We start from the raw sequence: 25,864 nt of genomic DNA, 5'->3' as shown, positions 1-25,864 counted from the left end.
CTTTACAGGGCGCCTTTATCTACAGTGATATGCTTTATATTTTCAGCAACACGCCCATGGAAAGTTCTTGTCTTTGCGGAGTTTCTGGCGTGTTCTCTAAGATTGAGTACTGGTACCAAGAGCAGGAGGCTTGTGACTTTGTGCAGTTTTTCATGCCAATGCTGGATATATGTCAGTCAGAAGGTATATATGATTCCGATTCCGATTCCGATTATGATGATGAATCAGATAATTGACGTTAGTTTGTGATAGTGATAATTTACCGTCATGTTGGAAGTCATAGAACAAATCAACGTCACGATAGTGGACGAAGCGGTAAATTCCTTTAAAACAAGAGGAATTAATAGTAACAAAAAGTTGTCCATATTGTATTATTGTATTAGGAAACAAATGCTCCTATTAAAATGAAAATCGAAGACTTTCTGTAAGTAGTTTCCAGAAGCAGTGTAATACATGTCTGGCATCAATGTCTTCGACCATACAAAAAAAATATGTTAAAATCAGCAAACATAACACAGTCAATGTAGTCATCTAACAGCTCCTGGAACAATGAATATTAAATAAAAAGGCTTTTTCTTTCTACATCATTTTTGTCATGATTATAGATAGTTTGTTATTTTATATTGTTACGATCTTCTCAATCAGGCCTTCTGCAAACACTGCTAAACACAACACAGCACATCTAATACAAGAACTTGACAACAAGAGCTTCAATAAACAATGGGGCGGTTTAATTACAATTACATCGACAGCCAATTCAACACAATAGGCCACACTAACTTCAAATGCTTTGCTACACAACAGAACAGCCTAACTAGATATTGCAAGTCTCTCTTGCTAGTACAGCTACATTCTCGAGGACTCAAAGGTACCACAAGTCCTTACTGCTTTGCTGTCCTGGACTCAACGTCCTATTTTACATACTGTCGTCTCTTCGTGAAGGTTCTCTGTCACGTGACCATCACATGGGTCATACTTGCAGTATTGTCCCTTTGTTCAACAGCCCTGACCTGTGTGATTGGCCTGAGTCGTGTGTGTCAGTAGGCCACACACATTAACCCTTTCAGTCCGCCATTAGATTTACTACAATATATATATATATACAGGGTGCGTCAAACAAAATGTATACACACTTTGAACTGTCATAGACAATTTATTTCCCGTTCTACAACGCTAAATTTCTGCACATGGACTCATCAAAATAAAGTACTGTTTCACGCGCTTGTTTCAGGACTTTTCTTTTTATAGCCTCTTTCGGGTTTGATCCCAACACCCCGTATTTTTGTGCAGATTTTTTTTTCTCTCAGTTACACTTAAAGCTACAGCCATAGGGTGGGGGAAGGGGGGGGGGGAGTTGATAGGGGTAACACCCTGACCTAATCGCACTGGGTGACACCAACAATAGTGACGCCACTGTCCATATTTAAGTCTATTTCCGTCTTCTGCGCCTGTCTTCAATAATGACATCTCTTGAGCCTCAGATGTGTATCCCGCAGCCTTTGTGAGATTTCTCCAACTGTCTCTCACAGAGGTCATCTGCTGCCAGCTACTTTCCTCGATGCCAGTGAGGGTAAAATGACACCTGAGTTGATCACGTGGAGACACCTTTGTTACGCCGTCCTCCTTTAAGCTCGCCTTTGGTATGCGGTCGTCTCAGATGCGGGATAAGTGTCCGACCCATCGCAGCTATCGACTGGTAATGAGTGCTTCTATGAATTAAATCTCATTTGAAAAGAAATTGGAGACTACCGGTAATAAAGGAGATTTCATACGAATATTAGCTCCCTTACATTAAGATAAAGTTACATTTTTATATCATTTCTTTTTATGTAGTTGGCTACTGTGAGTTTAAATTGGAGACCTTGACATTGGTAAATTTGCGTGAAAATCTCTAATAGGTTTAAAGCACAGACCTATGTATATATAACTTTTGCGCCTTGAAAGTAGTCAATGTATCAATCTTTGTGCACCGTGCAACACTTACTTTAGAACACGTTATATTTGCTTCTTTTTATTTTGACTAGCTTGAACATAGATCTCTAGCAATTGAATCGTTTCTACGTACAAGCCAAAGTGGTGCTCGCCCCTATTCTGTTTTACTAAAGCGACCAAAGAACTAGTAGCCACCTAGAATTAAACAAAACCATTGCGAATGGGCACGAAAAGGAAGAGCGTCGACATTGAAGGTAATTGATAACATTAGATCCAGGGCTAGGGCCCTAGGGCTCAAAGATGTAGCTCTAGAACAGCGGTTCTCAACCTTTTATGCTCGGCGACCCCTTTTTACAATCCCCCACTCTTCAGCGACCCCTCCCCACACACACACACACACATACAGCACTAGAGGAATAGACAATAACAATTTTTAGCAATTAATAATTTTCGATGGTCTTAGGCGACCCCAGGCAAATCCTCAATCGACACCCAAGGGGGTCGCGATCCACAGGTTGAGAACCCCTGCTCTAGAACTTAGTTCTAAATAACATTCGTAGCCTAGATAGATGTAACTCTTGGTTACAAACTAGTCTTGTTTGCAATCTAGACTCTAGATCTAGATATCAGTATAATATTCACTGTTATTACTCTGCAACTTAAACGGACTATGTTACCACATGGGTGCTCACCAGCGCACCATTTAAATCTAGCACTGGGCCAAGACGGCATTGTTGAGGAACGAGAGGAGATTTCTCCCCAAGTGACAAGAACGGAATTAGAGTTTGGCCTTCTGGAGCAACAGTAAAGAGGGGCCACTCGCCCTTTTCCATTAATTTCTTGTTAACTCTTTCTCTACGTAATTATTTACCACATTCTGGTGGTATCAACGCTGGTATCGTCAGTTAGGAGAGAAAGAGTTAAGAGGCTGTCTCGAAAATTAAACGGAAGTGCGTTATTGGTGCTTTAAGGTGGGTTGCCTGAGGCGTAGACTGTCAGGGGGGACTGGTAAAGTGGTAGGACTAGACTCAGTGTTAGGCGGAAATGAACCCAAGACCTGTGAAATTTATTAGAACATACGTCATCTCAGCTTGCTCTCAACCCCTCCCCCCCCCCCTCCAGTTGCCTCCCTTTAGTTTAATTTCATTAAATGAATTGGCCTAGATCTCAATATTCCAAGACGTTTTATTTTGTATATGCAAGTAGATTAGTGCTGCCCTTGACTCCCTAAATGAGCCGAGACCAGTCGTCATTGTAGGCCTAAACATCGACCTGTGACGTGCGCTGTTGACGGTCGTTTACTTGAAGGACCAAATTGCTGGTACACTTAAACCACTGTAGGGAGTGTAGGGGTATTATATCTTAACTTATAAAACTTTAAATAACTTGAATAATTTTTTGTGAACATATGAAATATAACTTTTATTACAATATAGACTAATTGAACTTGAGATGAAATAAAATCACTGTAGTTGACTTTAATAATGATATAAATTGATATTTTGAATAAAATCTAAGACTCACTACCAGTGGCGTCACTAGGAGGTGCGAGGGATGCGGTCCATACTGGGTGAAACCATTTTGGGAGTGACACCCAAGTTCGAAAAATTATATCTTGGTAAAAGCAGAGACATCTGAAATGATAATAATAATAAAATCTCTATATGTATGCTTAGACACATCTAGATGATAGTTAAAGTTCAAATGACACAGCACAACATTCTACCATTTCTGTTTCAAAGTATAACTAAGGAAACCTGTTCAGGTGATGTTAAGTCTGTTTCTAATTTTAATTAAATGTCATTGTTAAATTTGCAATAAAAGTTGAGTAAATTTCATAAACAATGGGATTTTGAAAATAGAACTAACAATCATTTTACATTTTAGTAAAGATCAATAAAAGTTCTGTTCTGCTCACTGTATTGGTTCAACAAAAAGAACTAACTAGCAATAGTGTTTATTGGAACAAATTTGAAAAAAAGTTGATGGGGAGCGGTGACACTCTGAGCAAACCGCACCAGGTGACACCAACAAAAGTGACGCCACTGCTCACGACAAAGATACGTCTTTTTACTTTGGCGATCTGGAGTTACCATCCAATCGCCAAACTCCTGTCACTGTCACCATAGAGACACACACGCACCCTACAAAAACGTGGTAGCCTAAGGTCAGTGTAGACCACAATCTCATTGCTACGTCACTGGTATTCGTTCAAGTCTACTATGACGACTGGTCTCCATTAACGTCTACTATGACGATTGGTCTCCATTAACGTCTACTATGACGATTGGTCTCCATTAACGTCTACTATGACGATTGGTCTCCATTAACGTCTACTATGATGATTGGTCTCCATTAACGTCTACTATGACGATTGGTCTCCATTAACGTCTACTATGACGATTGGTCTCCATTAACGTCTACTATGACGATTGGTCTCCATTAACGTCTACTATGACGATTGGTCTCCATTAACGTCTACTATGACGATTGGTCTCCATTAACGTCTACTATGACGATTGGTCTCCATTAACGTCTACTATGATGATTGGTCTCCTTTCAAGCCTACTATGACGATTGGTCTCGGTTTAAGCCTACTATGACGATTGGTCTCCATTAACGTCTACTATGATGATTGGTCTCCATTAACGTCTACTATGATGATTGGTCTCCATTAACGTCTACTATGATGATTGGTCTCCTTTCAAGCCTACTATGATGATTGGTCTCCTTTCAAGCCTACTATGATGATTGGTCTCCTTTCAAGCCTACTATGATGATTGGTCTCGGTTCAAGCCTACTATGACGATTGGTCTCGGTTCAAGCCTACTATGACGATTGGTCTCGGTTCAAGCCTACTATGATGATTGGTCTTCTTTCAAGCCTACTATGATGATTGGTCTCGGTTCAAGCCTACTATGATGATTGGTCTCCATTAACGTCTACTATGATGATGGGTCTCCTTTCAAGCCTACTGTGACGATTGGTCTCGGTTCAAGCCTACTATGATGATTGGTCTCCATTATCGTCTACTATGATGATTGGTCTCCATTAACGTCTACTATGATGATTGGTCTCCTTTCAAGCCTACTATGATGATTGGTCTCCTTTCAAGCCTACTATGATGATTGGTCTCCTTTCAAGACTACTATGACGATTGGTCTCCGTTAAAGTCTACTGTGATGATTGTTCTCCGTTAAAGTCTACTGTGATGATTGGTCTTCGTTAAAGTCTACTGTGATGATTGGTCTCCGTTAAAGTCTACTGTGATGATTGGTCTCCGTTAAAGTCTACTGTGATGATTGGTCTCGGTTCAAGACTACTATGACGATTGGTCTCCATTAAAGTCTACTGTGATGATTGGTCTCCTTTCAAGTCTACTATGACGATTGGTCTCCGTTAAAGTCTACTGTGATGATTGGTCTCTGTTAAAGTCTACTGTGATGATTGGTCTCCGTTAAAGTCTACTATGACGATTGGTCTCCGTTCAACTTAGGAAAGAAGGAGGGAGCAAACATTTTTTTGTATGTTTAAGGGGCGTGCCCCCTCTAAAATTTTGAATAGTTAAGCGCTGGGCTTCCGAACCTGTGGTCCTGGTCTCGAATTTCGGTTAAGGCTGGAATTTTCACTTTAAAAGATTCTTAGGGCGCCACTGAGTCCACTCAACTCTAATAGGTACCCAACTATTATTGGGAAAGTAATGACGGTTAGTCGTTGTACTGGCCCAGTGACAGCCCGTTCGTTAGCCGTTGGACAAAGAAAAAAATGACCTATAGATCTCAAGGTCTGAAAAAGGAATGTTCTTGGTAAGACAATAAATAATTGTGCAAAAGTTTAAACTTGATTTGAGAATGGGAAGTGGGAGAAATAACGTGTACAAGATTTGTACTTGACAGACAGACACACGGAATTAGTTCATATAAGCTTTGTAAAAATAAGGGAATTTTATAAAGGAAAAAAAAATTCATGTAGTTTGATCATCACGCGCTGCCAAGCCATGGTTTCAGGTCAGAATATATTTGCATATTATGTACTTTGAGAAGTTACATTAATTTCAATATTTATTTCATTAAGATTTTTTTCTTTTCTTTAAAGCGTGTAATTCCTGTGAGAGTCTCCAGACTGACCTGAAAGTTAAAATAGAAGGAAGAAGCTTTAAATTTAATAGAGTACTAACTGATGCTATATCACACTTTTATCGAGAAAGTTCCAACATGATCGAAAACATATCTGACAATCTTCATGAGATCAACTTGTCCGCTGAGTCGTTTGATGAATTCTTGTATACCGTCCCTAGTTTTCGTAAATGTATTAATCCCCTGGGTATTACCATACCAGGTTTTTCAAAATATGAAGAGAACTTAGGGTCAACTGAAAACCATTTGGAACTCTGGGAAGCTGTTAGAGTCATGAAGATTCCTTCCCTCATAAGAAACTGCGAAACTAAAGTAGGCCAGATCATTTCCGAGGACAATTTTGAGAGAATCTACACAAAGGCCAATCACTACAAGTCCGACATCGTTCTGTGCAGGGCTAGAAAATATCTGGACTATTTCTTTATGAACAATTACAACAAGAATCTTACACTCATTTTAACTTACGAAGATTTGTTTCGCCTGATCAAAAGATGGCCATTCCATCATGACGAAATGCAAGACACTGTTTTGAGGTCCATTTTTGAATGGGCTGAAAATGTTGACGATCAAGGCAGACCTGCAGTTGCGTGCAAGGACGATGTCGTCATGCCAACTCAGAAAAGAAGGAAATATGAAAACAAAGCTGTGGGCAAGAAAGTCAAGAAGGTTCAGGAGGAGCTATCTATGCTCTCTAAAATTCTAAAAGCGTCAAAAATTAATTCCGCCAGCATTGAGTGTCTTGAGGAGCTCTCCAAACATCCTTTGTGTGAACAAGACCGCGAAGCAAAGCTTATCGTAACTAAAGCAATGAACTACAAGCTAGACAGAAATACTCATGGATACTGGCCTCCTGACGCTCTCTATGGAAACAGTCTAGGTTACAGACACATTGGTGTTTTGGCGGACAACGATCGAGTAAGCGCTTTGGTCCTCGGACAACGTAATTGGATAAGATTTCCAAGATGTCCTCTCCATACAAAAATAACAAATTTAACTGTCTTTGATAATGAGCTGTACGCCGTCAGCAGCACAGGTTTAGAAAGTTTGATCTTCGTGTATAGAAAGAAAGAATGGACATTTCTTTTAGATCTCCCAAATAAGGACTATAGTGTAGTCTCCAAAGGAAGCTTCGTTTATGTCATAGACGGCACATGTTGCAGCGTGAAATGTGTGTCGCCGAGAGAGACTCCAGTTCTTCACAGCGAGATCAAGTTCCCAGTCATTATGAGAAATCCAGAGAGTGCTTTAGACTTTGACAAAAGTATCTTGATTTTCTGTTCCGCTGACTCTGATGACAGGGCGGCAGTAATGTGTTTAGAAGTGCCAGAACATAAATGGACTGACTGTGGATACCTAGAAGGTTCAGCTAAAAATATGGTTGGATTTAGGAATGAAACAATGTACTTTATTTTACAAAGAGACGGATCAATTAGCCAAGTTAAAAGGAAACAAGATAATAGCATTGAATTCTTATTGATCAAACGCCTGTGGTCTATTCAAAATACTCTACGGGGAGCATTCATTTACAGAGATGTACTTTATATCTTTTCGAATACTCCCATGGAGAGTTCATGTCTTCGTGGAGTTTCTGGCATGTTTCGTGAGATCGAGTACTGGTACCAAGAAGAAGAAGCTGGTAACTTTGTGCAATATTATATTCCAGTGCTCGATATCTGTCGGTCAGAAAAAATACGTGATACACAAATTAGTCTAGCATAGCGTTACGTTTGCTACACCTATATGGAGATTAGCAAAACTTATTTTGAAACATGAAAAATGTATTTGAAGAATATTATTTTCTATAGCGTTACATGGTGCACACCATAAGCAACTTAAACATTGCGATCATGATGTTCTTGAGGAAGGCGAGAAATGGTATATACAAGGTTTGAAACCACTTTGCTGTGTGTCGACACTTGAAAGTGCATATGAAACGACCAGCTAAGTGGAAGGGAAGTTACATATTTCATCGATCGCTCGATAACTGACGTGTTGAACAGTGAATATCAGATTGAACTTTTTTTTTTTTGTCTTACTTTTTACTATTCGTTAATATCAATGAGTAAAAAAACGCTTGTTGCTATTTTTATATTAAACTCTAAACAAAAATATAGCATTGTTGATGGTCGGTCGTTGGGTTTGTATCTCCATACAGCTAGCACAAACTGGTGTAAATTGATGCAAGAGTCAGAAGCGTAGTGAGGGGGGGGGGGCGGGGGAGCAAGAGGACTATAGAGAGCCTATATTTCTATGTGATGTGGGGGTGCCAGTTAAGTACCTTGCCCCGTGCGCATATTTTTCTAACTACGCCTCTGGTAAGAGTATCAAATTTAAATGAGCTAACTAACAACTTCAACCAACTAACAACAAAAATTAATACACACCGTTCTAGTAGTTACTGAATATTTGAACTCAATCAAACAACAAAGACACGTCTTTACTCTCCCAAGTCTCTGGTGGTCTTCCGTTCAACTCTAACCCACGTGACTTCCATACCCTGAATTATGACAGACTAGCACGTGGTCTCATCATTCGACATCGCCAGACAACTCACGATCCCTTTCTGAGTCGTTACCATGGAAACGCACTCCATAACAAACATTAATCAAGCAAAATTTAAAAAAAACAACAAGTAATGCAAAGCACAAATACTTTTTTGAGAAAAACAACAAAGCTTATATTATTATATTATTATTATCATAGCTTTTATATAGCGCTACTTTCATGCTTATAGCATGTGGACCAGTGGGAGTATCTGGGAGTCTTTGGTTTTCCTGGCTGACTCAGGCAACCCATTCTATGCTCTAATAGCACTAGGGAAGAAGGAGCTTTTGTGTATATTCATACTAGCGTATGGAACAAGAAATGTGCCTTTATCTTTGTGTCTTTCTAATTATTTTTTATTAGGTTACAAAAAAAAAACACCATAAATTTAACTCATCTTTGATCACTGAATACAAAAAGCAGCCATCTCACAAGACTTAGAAGATGATGCGCAAAATTTTCCTGCACATTAATTTATTATAATCTTGAATCAATGAAGCCTTACATTTGGAAATTCCTGATCGCGGTTGTCCTTTCAAGAACGCGATAATCCTTTCTAAATCGATGTTTGCTCTAAATCTAAGTCTAGTTCTCCAGCAAATGTTAAACTTCTTTCATTTTTTACTTGAAAAAGGAGAACGGTCAAACTACAGTTTTCCCCATGTGGCCATTGAGCTAGTAAATAATTTCTTAATTGTTGGAGGCATCGATCCCATTATAGCTGATTTCCTGGCTCTTATCACCTGCACTATTACACGAGCCAACTAATTACAGGCTACTGGAAGAGTCATAGGTCTAGTTTATCTACTAATTGAAAGCTACTAGAGGAGCCATAGGTCCTAGTCTACCTACTGATTGAAAGCTACTACGGGAGCCATAGATCTAGTCAATCTGGTAATTGAAAGCTGAAAAATAGCCATAGATCTAGTCTATCTACTAATTGAAAGCTTCTAAAAAAGGTCATAGATCTAGTCTGTCTACTAATTGAAAGCTAGAAAAGGAGCCATAGATCTGGTAATTGAAAGCTGAAAAATAGCCATAGATCTAGTCTATCTACTAATTGAAAGCTTCTAAAAAAGGTCATAGATCTAGTCTGTCTACTAATTGAAAGCTAGAAAAGGAGCCATAGATCTGGTAATTGAAAGCTGAAAAATAGCCATAGATCTAGTCTATCTACTAATTGAAAGGTACTAGAGGAATCATAGATCTAGTCTGTCTAGTAATTGAAAGCGGCCAACAATGCGCAGCTATAGAAAGAGTCCATCATTGTGCACCATAGCACCGTGTGGCACTTGATATGCTAGAAAACTCTCTTGATTGATTTATTTCATGTCTTATTGACTTTTTTGGCTGAGACCTGCAAAGTACAAAATATTTGAAGTCAGTTTCTCATCAAAGGAGTCACTGACAAATGGAGGAAAAAATAAAAAGCGGTAACAATTAGTGTAGATCTTGATTGACAATATATATATATATATATATATATATATATATATATATATATATACTATATTTAGGCCTGAAGCTTAAGGTGCCAGATGATTAAGAGAATCAGTCATAATCACAATGGAATGGGTTGCGTGAAGCAGCCAGGAAAACCAACGCCTAACAGAGTTTAAGTCATTGATTAACATGCATGACTAGATCGGCACATGAAATGCGTAGGACGTCATTATCTTCTTTTTTCATGTAACGTCTGTAATCTATAAGATAAGATATAGGTGGTTAACTGAACATCATAACTTATAGATGATTTCAATAGATATGTAAATGAAGTTTGGAGTATCCGGTGTACAGAATCAGGAAATATTGATAAAGCAATTAATTTCTTATCTTATTGTATAATGTACAGACGTTCTACGCGTATTTATTTGCCAATCTAGTTAATGAGTGGCTACCGGTATTCTAACTCCGTACTTACAGGCACTAGGGAAAAAAGAAGCACTTGTACACATTTTTCCTAGTATAAGAAATAAGAAATGTGCCTTTATCTGTAAAATGCATATATATATTTTTTTATTCCTGTATTAACATGATAATATTTATCAGAATTTGCTCTTAAAGCACATTATATTTTTTTTTAATTTAGTTGGCAGTTGACAGTAGTGATCGTAGATTTCCTTGTCACAATGAGCTTCGCAATCCAGATCAGTTCTTATTAACTAGGAATTGTTACTCAGTATTTTGGAAGCTTTCCCAGCATCTATATATATGTTACCAATTACCATGCAAGCTCTTAACATGACATTTTTGATTTCAAATACCATTCAATATATGCATAGTAGCCAATGAAAAAAAAATTCCTTGCTAAACTTTCTGGATGCTGATTGGCCGAGTACCCCCACCCCCTTCTTCCCCACCCCTTGACAACTGATCCAGACTAGTGATGTATTAAGAAAGCTAAAAACATGAAATTCCGCTAAACAAAAACAATTATTACAAATAATTCTAATCGCACAGATTTATTATTGTTAGCCTGGAGCCATTACAAATTTAATTACATGACCGATCCAAACGGCCACCCGCTCTATCAGTACTACGTCAGGTCGTCGCGAAGTGGGCGACTGCTGTCAATCAAGACAAGAACAGAGCGGTACAAAAACTCGTTCGTTCCTTACTCAGTCAGACTCTATCACCGCCACCCGTTGATCAGGAAACATGAAATGGACCAAGATGCCTGTGTGTAGTCGCTAAATGAACTCTTTATATGTTGTGTCTGTTCTTATATTTATGTGTATGTTTCTGTTGTGTTGTCTTGATATGAGAAAAGAGTCCTTGTAATCACAACAAATTTCCATAAGGATCAATAAAGCAGTCTTGGTCTTACTCTTAATTGATACTACTACGCTTAATATAGGCTTTGGGATTATTATTTTTTTTTTTTAGTAATTTTTTTTATTTTATTGTGAACTTTTTTAAAACTTGAATAAAACGTAAAGTTCTTTTTATTTTATTTTGTTTCTTTTAGAAGTTTGTGATACTAGTGAGAGTCTCAACGCTGACCCGGAAATACGGATAGAAGGGAAAAGCTTTAAGTTTAATAAACGAATAACAGAAGCGATCACTCATTTTCACCTCAGAAGCTTAAACACGTTTGAAAAGCGATGGGAAGTTCAGGCGCTCAACATTTCCTCAGAAATATTTACAGAGTTTTTAGACACCATACAAAGATATAATGAAAATGAGTTATGGACTACAGAAAACCTTCTAGAACTCTGGGATGCTGCCCGGGTGCTACAGAATCCCTGCCTCATAAGGAGCGTCGAAACGAAGGTTGGCGACATCCTCTCTGATGAGAATTTCGTGACAATCTACACCAAGGCCAAACGTTACCAGTCCCATGTCCTATGCGTGGCCAGAAGCTTTCTTCAGAGATTGTTTGCAAAGAGACCTTGCGACATGGGTCTGACACGTATTCTGACGTACGAAGATTTTAGTTACTTTTTAAGAGAAGGTATTCTAAACGTGAACAGCGAGGACATTGTTCTGAGGTCCATTTTTGAATGGGCTGAAAACTTTGAAAATCAAGACCAAAATTCGGAAATAAACAAAGAGGATCAAATTAAGAAACCTCTGGACAGAAAGACGAAAGTTTTATGCAAGAAAGAGGAACGTGTTGAAAACAAAAGTTCCAACCTCTCTAAGCTGTTAAAGTCCTCAAGATACGGCACGGCCAGTCTTCAATGCCTTGATGAGCTCTCGAAGCATCCCTTGTGTGAGAAAGACCAAGACGTCAAGCTTGTCTTTGAAAAAGCCATCAGCTACAAGCTGGACAGTAGTACTCATGGGTACTGGCCTCCTTACGCCATGGCTAGAAACGATCCAGACTGTAGAAACGTCGGGGTCTTGGCTGAGAAAGATCAAGTCAGCACTCTGATTCTGGAAGCACACTCTTGGGTTCGTCTTCCAATATGTCCGCTCCATGAACTGATAACGAATGTGACTGTGTTTGATAACGAGCTGTACGTGGTCAGCAGAACCAACAACGAAAGTCTACTCTTTCTTTATAGAAACGACGACTGGACATTTGTTGCTGACCTACCTGGAAAGAACTTTATTGTTGTATCAAAAGGGATATTTATATACGCTTTTGATAGCACCAGCCGTAGTGTGAAATGTGTGTCGCCGAGGTTCACTCCAGTTATTCGCAAAGAGATCAAGTTCCCTGCCTTGATGAGAAATCCAGAGAGTGCTTTAGACTTTGACAAAAGTATCTTGATTTTCTGTTCTACTGACACTGATGAAAGGTCGGCAGTGATTTCTTTAGACGTACCTGGACATGAATGGACTTACGTTGGGGGTTTAAAAGGTTCAGCCAAAAATCTAGTTGGGTTTAGGAACGAAACAACGTACTTTATCTTACAAAATGATGGAACTGTCAGCCAGATTGTAAGGAATCAAGATGGCAGCATGGAATTCATATTTATCGAGAAGCTCTGGTCTATTTCATGCGCACTGCGCGGTGCCTTCCTGTACAGAGACACACTGTACATCTTTTCAAACTCCCCCACTCAGCTTCTCGGTCTTAACGGAATTATGGGATTGTTCTATAAATTCGAGTTTTGGTGCCAGGACCTGGGGGCAAGTAATTTCGTGCAGTACATAACGTCAATTTAAAATACGTGACCGACACAGTGGATACTTTATTCTGATATTTAACATTTCACAAAATGACAACCTCTGATTCTAGTAAGAAAAAATGTCAGCGGTTTCTGTGACTTTTAGATTAACTCATTAGTCTGACATAGCGTGACTAGAGATCTGAAAAAAAAAAAATTTTTTTTAATTATGAACGAGAAATGTTTGCCTATTCCACACATGTAATGTGTGTCCTGCATTTGAGATTGCACCATGTTTAAAGTAAACCAGACAGTAATGGCAAATAAATGTCATGTTTTATGCTTTGAACAATCAAAAGTGCCATGACACAAGACCTAATAGCTAGCCTTGTAGATCGACATTTTAATGCACTGTTCTTCATTTAATATGCTCAATATTAGTCTAGATATCAAAATAAGATTAAACATTCTTTATTATTTTTGCCTTGATTTTTTTTTTTTACCAAGCTTTATCAAGTCACTCTGTCTGTCTGTCTGGATGGATTCTTCCACACATTTTTGTTCTCCCACTTCCCATTTAAGAATCATGTTTATATTTTGAATTCGAAGTTGAAGTCAATACATGAATAAATCAAGAGAAGATAAACCTTGCAGTATTGGAGATATGGCAGTAATTATTCGGTGCTTTCAGTTAACCTCTCCACTCTTCCACGCAGCAGCTGTTCATAGCAGAAATCAAAAGAGAAGCCGGTCAATTCTTGACCAGCCAGCTTTTCTTTGTTTGACCCTCCATTGTACCTAGCCAGTGAGAAACTTTTGTTACCAGAGAAAATCATTCCAAACTTTTAAACTACATTTCACAAATTCTGACAATACTTATGATTCTCTTCTACATCCCTAATGTCTCTCTCTTATTTTTTTAAATTTTTGCTTTATGTTACTGTCCCCATGTCTCTCTCTCTCTCTGTTTTTCTTTCTTACTCTGTCTCTGTGTCACTCCATTTTCTCTCTCCCTCGTTTTGTCTCTCACTCTCTCTTACCCTCTCTCTCTTATTTTCTCTCCCTTTCTCATTCTCTCTCTCTCTCTCTCTGTCTCATTCTCTCTTACAATGTCTCTATCGCTCTCTCTTACTCTCCCTCTGTCTCTTGTTCTCCCTGGCTATCTCATGCTCTCTCTCTCTCTCTCTCCCTTTCTCACTCTCTATATGTCCCATTCTCTCTGACTCTCTCTCTATCGCCCTCTATGTCTCTCTCTCCTCCTCTGTCGCATTCTCTCTTATTCTCTCATTATTTCATTCTCTTTCTGTCTTTCTTTCTCTCTCTCTGTTTCTTTCTCCTTTCCATCCTAACTCTAAAACATCATTTCATCACCATCACGTATCACTTAGTCTGTTGAACCATTGGGGCATAACACACATCTAATCTGTCGATCTTTTTTTTTGTTCATTCCTCTCTGTCCTTTGACTAGGACGAGCCCGTCCTTTTTGTTGTCCTCCCATCCCTTTTTCTGTCTACCTCTTCTTCTTTCCTGGCACTGTTCCCTGAAGGAAGGTCTTAGAACCTTTTAATATGGCCATAAAGTTTCATTTTCCTTTTTATTTTAAATTGTTGCTAGCGGTTCATTTGGGAGGGGGGGGGGGTCCTTGGCCTTTGTGGGAGGATGTTGCGATAAAGAACATCTGTTGTTTTGTTCCAGTCAGCTCACTGCTAAGGCCCATCTCTGCAGTAAACTCTAGTCCGCCATGGAAAAACATAGTTTAGTGTTAGAATTAATATTAGTACTATTTTGTGATTTTAATGCATTCGTTGGCGATTTTAAATGCAATATATTTATCAAATACTAGCCGGATATGACCTGCGGCCTTATTTTGCACTTTGGTAGTTACATACAAATACATGTATAACTTAATTAAAGCAAGTAATCACCTTCTTTTTTGAAGTAACGTCTGTATTATATAAGATAAGATAAAGCATATTATTATTATTATTATTATTATTATGTTGCTGTATCAGTGTGCTGTATGGGCAGGGCCGGTCATACAGGTTTCGGGGCCCTATGCGAAGCGGATAGCGTGAGACTTATTCTGGTTTGTGATAAGGATAAGTGAAAATTAAGATTTTGTATTACAAAATAAATTCGTTTTTACATTTTATACAAAATCATTGTCAAATTAGCTTTATGAGCCATCTACAGTAGATAGTAGTTTTTGAACAAAAAGCTGATAAACATTCAGATCTGCCTTCTACATTTACTATCGACTAGCAAAATATAGCTTTGGAGTTTTTTTTTAAGAAGTTAAGATAGATAGAGATATACAGTTGTATGCCAGTGACTATTAAAGTAAATTAAGAATTTGAACTTCTTGTTTTGGTTAAAATTCGCCTTATTATTATATTTTTAATGAAAGCTGACAATGCAATGCCGTTTCTTTTTTTTAATTGCTAGTAGGCTAGGAGTTGTCTATATGAATGCCACCACGAAATGACAATTTTGTATGTTTTTAAGATTTGCATCAGTTTTCAGAAGATTTTAATAATTTCAGGAGATTCTCGTGACTTTTTCATATCTTTTACAATTTTAGGAGAGTTAAAATGGTTTGTTTTAATAATTTACACCTAGAGTTAGTGCGGGGCCTATGAAAGTGAGGGGCCCACTGCGACCGCATATGTTGCAGTGGCCTAAGACCGGCCCTGTGTATGTGGTGTCTCGGACTTACGTACTGAAGATACTTATTTATAGTCTATAGATGTCTACGACTTCAGATCTGGATCTTTATATTGGTATAGACACCGGTAACTGAAATACTGCATTCCTCATTTAATATTCGGAATATCAGGTGACCGAGCCTTGCTCGGATGAATAATTTGTTAAGGAAGGATATTTACCCGAAGTTATTTTGGGAATATTGTTGTAATTACGAAAATGAACTATCGGGTAAAGACTATCAATCCGAAGAGTTGCTTTTTAGTTCTTTCAGTTCTCAATGTAATTGTACATGGCGATTAGAATAGAAAGTCCCTCCAATAGTAGACCTATAGAAAACCACAGCTCACGTCTTAACGTTTTACATTGCTTCTTTCATGTAGAACTATTGGGCTATTATAGGCTTGTAAGAAAGTCTTTGCAGTATAACTTCTAAAATGGTTACTTCATGACATTTAATACTGCAATTAGTATATTTATTATGGCTCTGAGACATGGACACTTTACAGAAAAAACTAAGACTTCTTGAGTGCTTTCACCAAAGATGCTTGCGCTCCATCATGGACATACGGTGGCAGGACAGCACTACATACAGCGATGTCCTTGCCAACGCCGGTATGGACAGTATAGTGGGACTTCTTATGGTCCGACAGTTGCACTGGGTAGGGCACGTATCCCGTATGGGAGACGAACGAATGCCAAAGGCAGTCTTTTTTTGTGAGCTAAAATGTGGTCGACGTAACAGAGGCGCTCCACGGAAATTCTTCAAAGACCAGCCTAGTCGTCAACTTTCTTTGGCTGACAAAGAAGAGAGCACCTGGTTGCATGCGGCCTCAGAACGAGACAGCTGGAGGTCTCTCACGAAGGCCGCGAGATACACATTTGAGACCAAAAGAAAATCTGCTGCCGAGAACAAACGCAGACGGCGAAAAGAAAATCTAAATCGGCCACCTGCGGACAATGGTTATGCTTGCCCTGGATGTGGCAAAATATGTAGGTCACAGTTGGGGCTGCACAGCAAAGGGAAATACTGCATTCCTCACTTATCTTCGGACTCGAATTTCATACCATTTTGCAAGAATATCGCTGTTTGTATTGTGGTCTTTGGTAAAGTCGTTCAAGAAGTCTTAGTTGCTTTCTATAAAGTACTCATGTCTCAGATCCACATAGAGAGGGTTGAGAGAATACTGGTTGACACTGATTTTTGTAGACAGGCGGAGCGATTTATTTCGCCACACTCTCGCTTGGAGGCGTCCAAAAGCACGACTATCCATGATCACATATCAACCTCTCTTTAAAGCAATGCGTCAATTGATAAAATGCTTCCCAGATAATGTGAAGTTATCTACCACTTTAAGGGATGTCTATGCGCAGTGATCTTTGGGCTGAGTAGGTTTTATTGGGTGACTATTGGAACATGACTTCTGTTTTACCGAGGTTTATAGGTTAACAAATAAAAATAAGGCAGCAGCGTGATGAAAATTCGTTGACCGCGAGCTGGATATCATCAGGGCCAGCCCTAGGCCTATGCTGTCACAGTGGTGGACTCCGAAGGTTCAAAAGCCCCGCGCTAATTCTAGGTGTAAATTATTAAATTAAACCATTATAATTTATAATAGGGTTCCCGTGGTCTCCTTGTTTTCAAGGAGCTCCTGGAAATCTCCTGAAACTCATAAAAATGTCCTTAAAAAGACAAAATTGTCACTTTGGGGTGTCAATCAATATGGTAAACGCCAGTCCTACGCGTGATATAAAAAAACGGCTTCGTCAGCTTTCATTTAATAAAAATGTAATGCAAATACGAATCCTATACTCTTAAGCGAGCAATTCTTGTATGTATGTATGTATGTATGTATATATATTTATATTTATATATATAAATTTTATTTCGAAAACGGCTCTAACGATTTTCTTTAAAATTTCAAGGTATGTGCATAATAGTGAGAAAAAAATTCTCAACTCATTGGCCACATCGGGAAAACTCAAGGTCGACCGTTATATCGGTTTGAAAATGCCTCATTATCGAAAAATTAATTTTGGCTAGAATGTTTTATGAATGAAAATTTTCTATATGACGTCAATGGGTTTAAGCTTCGAAGTCTGCTGTCCAATACCAAAACATAGGAAATGGTCATAAAACAGCATATCTATGCCTTACTTGCACAATCAGGGCCGGCCCTAACATTTGCGGGGCCCTATGTGAAATGTGAAGATTGCGCGCGGACCAGTAAGGGTAGAGATAAAGATAATAAGTGAAAATAAAGATTTTGTATTAGAAAATAAATTCGTATTTGCATTACATTTTTATTAAATGAAAGCTGACGAAGCCGTTTTTTTATATCACGCGTAGGACTGGCGTTTACCATATTGCAATAATTCACCAGCAAAATAATAACAAAGTAAAAGCTACCTACGGGTGTAAGCTTCATTATTTTTCTTCCATAAATTCCTAATGGATCAATGTACAATAAGATGGTGCGCAAATGTTTAATTACGCCAATTGAATCATTAAAACTTGTTCTTGTTTGCGAAGAAAAGTCTTAGTGTACTGCTGTGAGCCTAGTGACGTAAGCGGTGTCAAGTTTTTTTCCCATTGACGTCATATAGAAAATTTTCATTCATAAAACATTCTAGCCAAAATTAATTTTTCGATAATGAGGCATTTTCAAACCGATATAACGGTCGACCTTGAGTTTTCCCGATGTGGCCAATGAGTTGAGAATTTTTTTCTCACTATTATGCACATACCTTGAAATTTTAAAGAAAATCGTTAGAGCCGTTTTCGAAATAAAATTTATATATATAAATATAAATATATATACATACATACATACATACATACAAGAATTGCTCGCTTAAGAGTATAGGATATAGTTATCTATATAGGTCTGTGTTGTTAACACAATTACAAATAAAACAGAATTAACTCCCTTGTCTTAAATGCTGTCAGCTAACTCACGAAAGGACTAGTCTAGAGTCTCGATAAACCTCTAGACCCTAGATCTAGATCTATACTAATACCATGATAAAGTATGATATTAATAAATTTAAGGCCTTCTCCAAATTTAAACTGATCAGCAGAGCATCATGATCATCAATAAATTCAATGATCATCCGATCATCGGTTTCTTAGTCTAGTTTCTAACTTTCTTTTCATGATTATCATTACAATTACATGTGATAATTCATCTAGATCTAACTTTAAACTTAACAAGTTACAATGTCAACATCATGTCATGTGTCATATAAATAATATATTATTAAGGTATTAGGCATTTTTTATTAATTATAAAGATAATGCACTAGATCTACTTCTTCATGATCTAGATAGTAGATCTACTCACTAACTGTAACTCTACTTGTAGTACTGTAGTTGTAGAGTACTAGAGTAGTACAAGATCTAGTAACTAGTAGTTATAGGTCTAAGTAGGTTATAAATTATATGATAGATCATTAGATGATCTAGATCAGCGGTTCTCAACCTTTTAGCCCTTTTTACAATTCCCTACTTTGCAGCAACCCACCCCCCTCTGGCCTCTTTACCAACTGCAAAGCCATTAAATCGTTCATAAGAATAAGAATAAGTAACTGTTATAAAATGGAAATTCCCTAAGTAAATGATATGTATTGCCAAAACTTAATGTTTAATCACGAAACAGTTTGAAATGATCGATATTCTTCAAATATATATATATATATATATATTTCTCCTTATCATTACATTACAAATAAATGAATTTTGATCTTTAACACGTGCATCTATTTACTTTTCTATTTCTTATTCACCATATTCATGGTGCAGACTAAGAGGAAACATTTGAATAGCACAACGGAGCACGGGCAGTGATCGGGACAACTTTAAGCTACATTGATACAGTATTGTATTGTTGCGACTGTCTGAGCTTGTTTCTGTTTTACTAGACTAGCGATTCTCGAAACAGTCTTTGCAAGATCAAAGCTACTGTCATCTTCTGCATTAAGTCTAGTTCTTTATTTAGAATTCATGGCGTAATAGCTGGAAAACCATGTTTTGCGTAAAAATAATTTTGAAATGGAGAAAGAATTGCGATACAGACACAAATCGAAATATGACTGCGAACACTTGATCAAGATTAAAGAAAAAGTCTTTTTTTTTACTGCATTAATGAGTTAATACTTTCTGATACTTTGACTGTGAATGAACTTCTGGCAAGTGCAAACAGTATGTCTGATAGATTTGAAAGTTAGGATGAAATTTCGTGCGCTGATGTGCAATTGTTCTTTCACAGAAGCTATCAATTTTATCTGTTTGTCAGGTTCATAGTAATCGAATAAGATTTACAACATGTAAATATGTTATTGTTTTCATCTCTTCATTTGTCAATTTGAACTTTCTTTTGAAAGGATCAGATTATTTCAGACAAATCGAGCCATGTTACATTTGATTCATGCACATACGCTTTTAATGAGTTGTAAAAATTCTTGTGGCAGTGTCAATATTAATATTCGTTGATGAATCACACCTATACCTATCGGTCTTTACCTTAAAGTAGCCTACTGGGTATCCTGTCGACAAAGCTCAGATGTTAAATATCAAAATGATGTTGCATTTATTTCGGGTACATAGATTCGACTTATGGAAATTCGTTACAAATAACGCACTGGGATTGTTCAAGTTCTGCTTCAACTAGTGAAGTCAAACCATATCCACATTATATGTTCTTTTCTCAACTTTCTTTTGTGCAAGAACTTTTCTCATGGCTTGTAAGTTCCAAAATGAAAATATTACCTTCAATAGCATGTACTATTAAACGATGGCATACTATTAATTAAACAAAATTCATGTTTAATTTCGTCACGACGTCACCATTGAAATAATATCTATGAGTCCACTATATTGTAAAGTTGCAGTATGCATTAGTTTACATGAATTTAATACTGTTTAAAATACTTATGCTACAACTGTTAAAATGTATAAGATCATTCTGTTTTAGTTGACTAAAACACTTATTCTAGAATGACAATAACAATGAAATAGTAACTTCCAATGAAAAAAAAAGTGTGTAAAATATCCAGTTTTAAACTTTAAAATAGACAAAAACAATCCATATTTTCGATTGTCTTAGGCGACCCCTAGCAAATCGTCAATCGACCCCCAAGGGGGTCGCGACCCACATGTTGAGAACCCCTGATCTAGATGATGATAGATCTAAGTTATATTGTTAGAGTCTATATGATAATAGAATAATAGATATATACTAGTATATTAATTCTATATAATATAATATATACATATTGATATTAATAATTATTAAAATAGTCATAGTATAAGTACGGTATACTTATATACTGTAATACATACTAATATAGATTCTAGATCTATGATACTCTATACTAGACTATTAGACTGTCACTGTCTCTACTCTAGTCCTAGTCTAGACTAGAAGAGTAGAAGTAGAGTAGATCTAGCCTAAATTTAAATCTAGATATTTCAGTCAGATGTCTCAGTCTACATCTAATAATCATCTGTGATCTAAATCTACAGTATTCTAGAGAGATTCTAGATCTACACTACAGTGACTACACAATAGAGTTAGATCTAGATCTAGATCAATAGTCATAGATCTATTCTAGATCCCTATATTTTATTATTTTATAAAAAAGTAAAGTATCCCTTTCAGACCTTGCGATCTATGATCTATTATTATTTATTAGATCTAGATATATATAGTATTATTAACTAGAATGATCTAGATCTAAGTGTAAGCATTTAATAATAATGTAATAAACTAGAGATCTATCTGGATCAATAATATTAAATATAGACTCTACTAAATCTATTATCTCTAGACATGTGCTGAAAAGTATTCCAAGACGCTAACCTTCATGATTACCCTAGATCATACTATAGAGATCATGGATAAAAGTGATACTAGATCTAGCTTATGTGGGGAGGGGCGAGGGAGGTGCATTATATATCCTACCTTTTCAATTCAACACATACTAGAATTCAAGAGGCCTAAAGTATGTTAGGGAAGCGTCAAAATGCGGGCCGCTTCATTGCAAGTAAACAGAGGGGGTTCAGACCAGAACAGATAGATGATGAGATAGAAGTAAAAAATTAAATGTAAAGTTTTCCTTTCAGAACTTGCGATCTATAGTGCAGATGATGTTATGGCTAATGATCAGGGGTCATGTGACCAGTACAATGAAAAACTGTCTATACTTTCCCCAACTTAAGTCAGGTACCCATTAGAGTTGGTTGGACTCAGCGGTCCCCTAAAATCCTAAAATTCAAAATCTCAGTCTTTGCAGAGTTTCAAACTCAGGACCCTAGGTTCAGAAGCCAAGCACTTAACTACTCTGCAACCGCTCCCCCTATATATATATAAATGTTCTTCCTTCAGTTTTCAAATGACTATAAATTATAAATAAACAGTAGAAAAATCTTACTATTATCTTTTCACTTATGCAGATTACTATATTAATTTGAATATTATTTTTGTCTTATTATGTACATCACTGCTTCCCAAACTGTGTTCCTATGAACAGTTTTCCATGAACTACTGGAATATTTAGCTTGTAAGCCACCATATAAATTAATCTCTCTAAAAAAAGAAGCAAAGTGTTCCGCTCACTGTTCCGTTTAGGAAAAATGTTGGGAAACACTTGACATGTACATTAATGTTTTATACATAGATTTTAGAAACCCATTACTTAAAGTAAAAAAAAAATAGCATAAAAATCTTGATGTACAGTAATTTTTTTTTCTTTCCTAGATCTACCTATTGATCACCCAGATATCTACAATCTGACTCTAAAATTCACAATGGCTTCAATGACAAAGAATAAGAAAGTTTATATACACCATGATCCTGAACTTATCAAAGCTGCCGTACTTGAGATAAAAACAAAAAAAAAAGTCAATAAGACAAGCAGCAAAGCATTTCAGACTACCATTGCGTACGTTATATAATAAAATGATTGGTAAGCGCCCCATTGTTTGTACCAATAGAATATTGAACCAAGATGAGGAAAATAGACTAGCAGAGTGGCTCAATAACTTGAGAAAACATGGATTTGGAAATTCACACAAAGAAATCGTTGAAATTGTACCAGCCATGTTGGCTGCCCGAAGTTCTTCACAAAGTCCAGAAACCAGTATAAAGAAACCAAGCAGACAGTGGTTGTCAGGATTTTTCAGACGACACCCTGAATTATCATCAAGAACCTCCAAAGCCTGTAGCAGGGAAACAGCTGATGTTTCCCCAAAGAAATTTGAAAAGTGGTTTTCAAATTTCATTAAATGTATGAACCAAAGTGATCCTACCATTTTAAGTAGCCCTAACAGAATATTTATTGCTGATGATTGTGGTTTTTCTTTTGACCCTGAAAGCAGAGAGGTTGTTGCAAGCAAAGGCAGCACACATGTTTACAATGCCACTTCAAATACTAAGGCTCAAGTAACTGTACTAGCATGCCTCAGTGCCACAGGGCAATACACTCCCCCTTTATTGATTTACCCCTTGAAGCGAAACCCTCATCAAAATCTTCTAGAAGACTTCCCTGAAGCGCTGTTGCAGGTTTCCAACAATGGTAGGATTACATCTGCTATTTTTTTTTCCTGGCTTAGAGACACCTTTATTCCATCCACTAGCAATCTGCCGAAGCCCATCCTTCTATTAGTTGATGGGCATCCCAGCCATAGCTCCCATTTAGAAACATCCCTTCTATGCTCAGAAAACAACATAATCTTGTACTGCTTCTTACCACAAGGTAGTCACATCATGCAATCTCTCGACCAAGAATTTTTTGGATCTTTTAAGTCATTTCTTTCCAACAAGATCAAAGAACATGTTACCACTTGTGGGGAAGGTGTCAAGTTAGACTCGTTTGCAGGATTCTTGAAGCCTGTGTGGAATAGATTAACTACCACAGAGCTAGCCTCAAACTGCTTCAGTGCAGTAGGGATATATCCTCTGGATCCCTGTAAAATAATGACATCAAACAAACTAAGCCCAAGCAGTGTTGACATCCCTGTTAATACCACTACTCTACCTGATGTACCCACTGAGAGTTTAACTACACAAGATCAACATGAGACCACAGCTCCACTTTCAATATTCACACCACCATATCCTCCTGAAGCCTCTTTATCCTCTATACCACATGATTTCTTTAAGTGCCCTAAGTTACCTGAGACTTCTACATCTGCAGTCATTTCTCAGGCCTCCACGTCTAGTGCAGCATTCTCACCAGATTCCGTTACTTACTCAGTATCCATAACAGCCATTCTACCAGATGCCTCCACATCATACTCAGTGGCCACATCACCTGCTGCGTCCTCTACATTTCAGATCCTTCCAGAAATTTCGTCCTCAACATTACCTCAATCCCCACCAGAGACTCCTAGCTCCACCTCAATAAACTTAAATAGTCAACAACTTAATGCACTGAAAGAAAATTCCTTATTTATTTGCGACAAAATGTCAAGAGATGAGCTTATTATGTTCCATACCAGACTAGCCGCACCTCAAGACCAGAGTTTTCTCGATCCTTATCTCGAGAGAAAATTTGAAGAATTTAAACGCGTGATCCAGTCACTAGTCAACGTTTTTAAAGTAAATGAAGAGCCACCATCTAAAGTCACTCTGACAGAAGGTAACATTTTAACATTGCTTCCAATCAATGGCAAGAAGAGGAAGAATAGAAAAAGAAACAGAATCACGCCAACTTTACCAAGTCTCCTTAGCGGCGAAGAATTCGGGAGTGCATCAGATAAAAAAAGTGAAGAAAATGAATCTGACAAGAGGAAGGTTGCCAAAAAATTGCGAAGGGAAGAAAAGAAAACAAACAATGAAAATGCATTTATTAAGTTAATACAGGAAATGGAAAACATAGAAAGCCATAAGCATAAGGAAGAGCATAATGGAAAGAAAAAAGGCAGAAAACAAACGAAGAAGTTGACCAGTATAAATATTACACAAGGCAGGGATAGTGATGCCAACTCTGCTGTGAGGAAAGAAATGAAAGAAGAACTTGCTGTTAACAGTGATGAAGCACTCGACTATTCCGACCACCAGACCAATGACAGTTGCTTGGCCTGTGGGCAAAATTATGGTGGAGAACTTTTGGTTCAGTGTGAAGTTTGTGATAGCTGGTGGCACAAGGAATGTACAAAAACTGCAAATAATTTCAACAATAAAGAACAAGGTTTTACTTTTGTCTGTATCCAGTGTTGCCCTGATCAATTATCATAACATTGAAGTTACAGGTTTCCAAATCATTTGATGTATTTAAATATGCCAATTTTTGTTGTGTATAATGTCATAAATATGTAAATGTTATTTTTTGTATATACTATGATATAAATATGCCTATGTTTGTTATATATTATGATATAAATATGATAATGTTTGTAGTATAAAAAATAAAGTAGTAAAGTTCCCCTTACATACCTTGCGATCTATAAGGCAGATGATGTAAAGCTTATCAGTTTTTGTGGCCCACGGTTAACAAAGGTGTTATGTGGCAAGCACAGCGACCAACTGCCTTTACTTTCACCAACTAATGTCAAGTACCCATTAGAGCTGGGTAGTCTCAAAGGCGCCCAAATATCCCAAAATTAAAATTCCTGTTCTTCACCAGAATTCAAACCCAAGCCTTCCACGTGGCTCAGCCACCGTGACTCCATTTGTAGTTTATAATGTTATAAATATGACAATGTTTGTTGTATATATAAAATACTCAGAAAGACACAAATAATGGCATATTTCTTGTCTTATATAGGGTACTATGACAAATTTATAAAATATCTTCTTCACAAGTGCTATTAAAGCAAGGAATGGGTTGCCTGAATCTGCCAGGAAAACCAGTGATATGGCAGAGTTTTGAGTAATTGATTAGCGAGCATGACTAGATTGACCTTGGAACTCGTGTTATCTGCCAGTATCTGTTGATAATATTACAATTGTAAATATCTGCTTGTATATAATATAGTTATAAATATC

At 37.3% G+C, this 25,864-nt stretch overlaps 2 protein-coding genes across 5 annotated transcripts; both read left to right on the top strand.

Annotated features, from left to right (window-relative positions):
- The first annotated feature begins 1,995 nt into the window (after nucleotides 1-1,995).
- LOC106068903 (uncharacterized) lies at nucleotides 1,996-13,648 on the top strand. Of its 3 annotated transcripts, none has more exons than XM_056007031.1 (2): nucleotides 1,996-2,186; nucleotides 11,581-13,648. In XM_056007031.1, exons 1-2 carry the CDS (start codon nucleotides 2,153-2,155, stop codon nucleotides 13,227-13,229), a joined length of 1,683 nt encoding a protein of 560 aa, XP_055863006.1. In that variant the 5' UTR covers nucleotides 1,996-2,152; the 3' UTR covers nucleotides 13,230-13,648. The 3 variants fall into 3 exon arrangements, with proteins under 3 accessions (XP_055863006.1, XP_055863005.1, XP_013083857.2); XM_056007030.1 differs by lacking the exon at nucleotides 11,581-13,648 and adding an exon at nucleotides 6,028-8,179 and having other exon boundaries at nucleotides 1,999-2,186; XM_013228403.2 differs by lacking the exon at nucleotides 1,996-2,186 and adding an exon at nucleotides 9,911-10,045.
- A 5,168-nt stretch (nucleotides 13,649-18,816) lies between these two features.
- Nucleotides 18,817-25,151, top strand: LOC106068900 (uncharacterized). 2 transcript variants are annotated; one of them, XM_056007157.1, is made up of 2 exons: nucleotides 18,817-18,905; nucleotides 22,634-25,151. In XM_056007157.1, the coding sequence occupies exon 2, from the start codon at nucleotides 22,835-22,837 to the stop codon at nucleotides 25,112-25,114; it is 2,280 nt and encodes a 759-aa protein (XP_055863132.1). In that variant the 5' UTR covers nucleotides 18,817-18,905; nucleotides 22,634-22,834; the 3' UTR covers nucleotides 25,115-25,151. The 2 variants fall into 2 exon arrangements, with proteins under 2 accessions (XP_055863132.1, XP_055863131.1); XM_056007156.1 differs by lacking the exon at nucleotides 18,817-18,905 and adding an exon at nucleotides 19,069-19,140.
- Nucleotides 25,152-25,864: the final 713 nt, after the last annotated feature.

The sequence above is a fragment of the Biomphalaria glabrata genome, chromosome 12 (assembly GCF_947242115.1).
Source record: "Biomphalaria glabrata chromosome 12, xgBioGlab47.1, whole genome shotgun sequence".
In the NCBI taxonomy this organism is placed as follows: domain Eukaryota; kingdom Metazoa; phylum Mollusca; class Gastropoda; family Planorbidae; genus Biomphalaria; species Biomphalaria glabrata.
The sequence above is the reverse complement of the archived record's forward strand: the minus strand, read 5'-3'. Positions and strand labels throughout refer to the sequence as shown.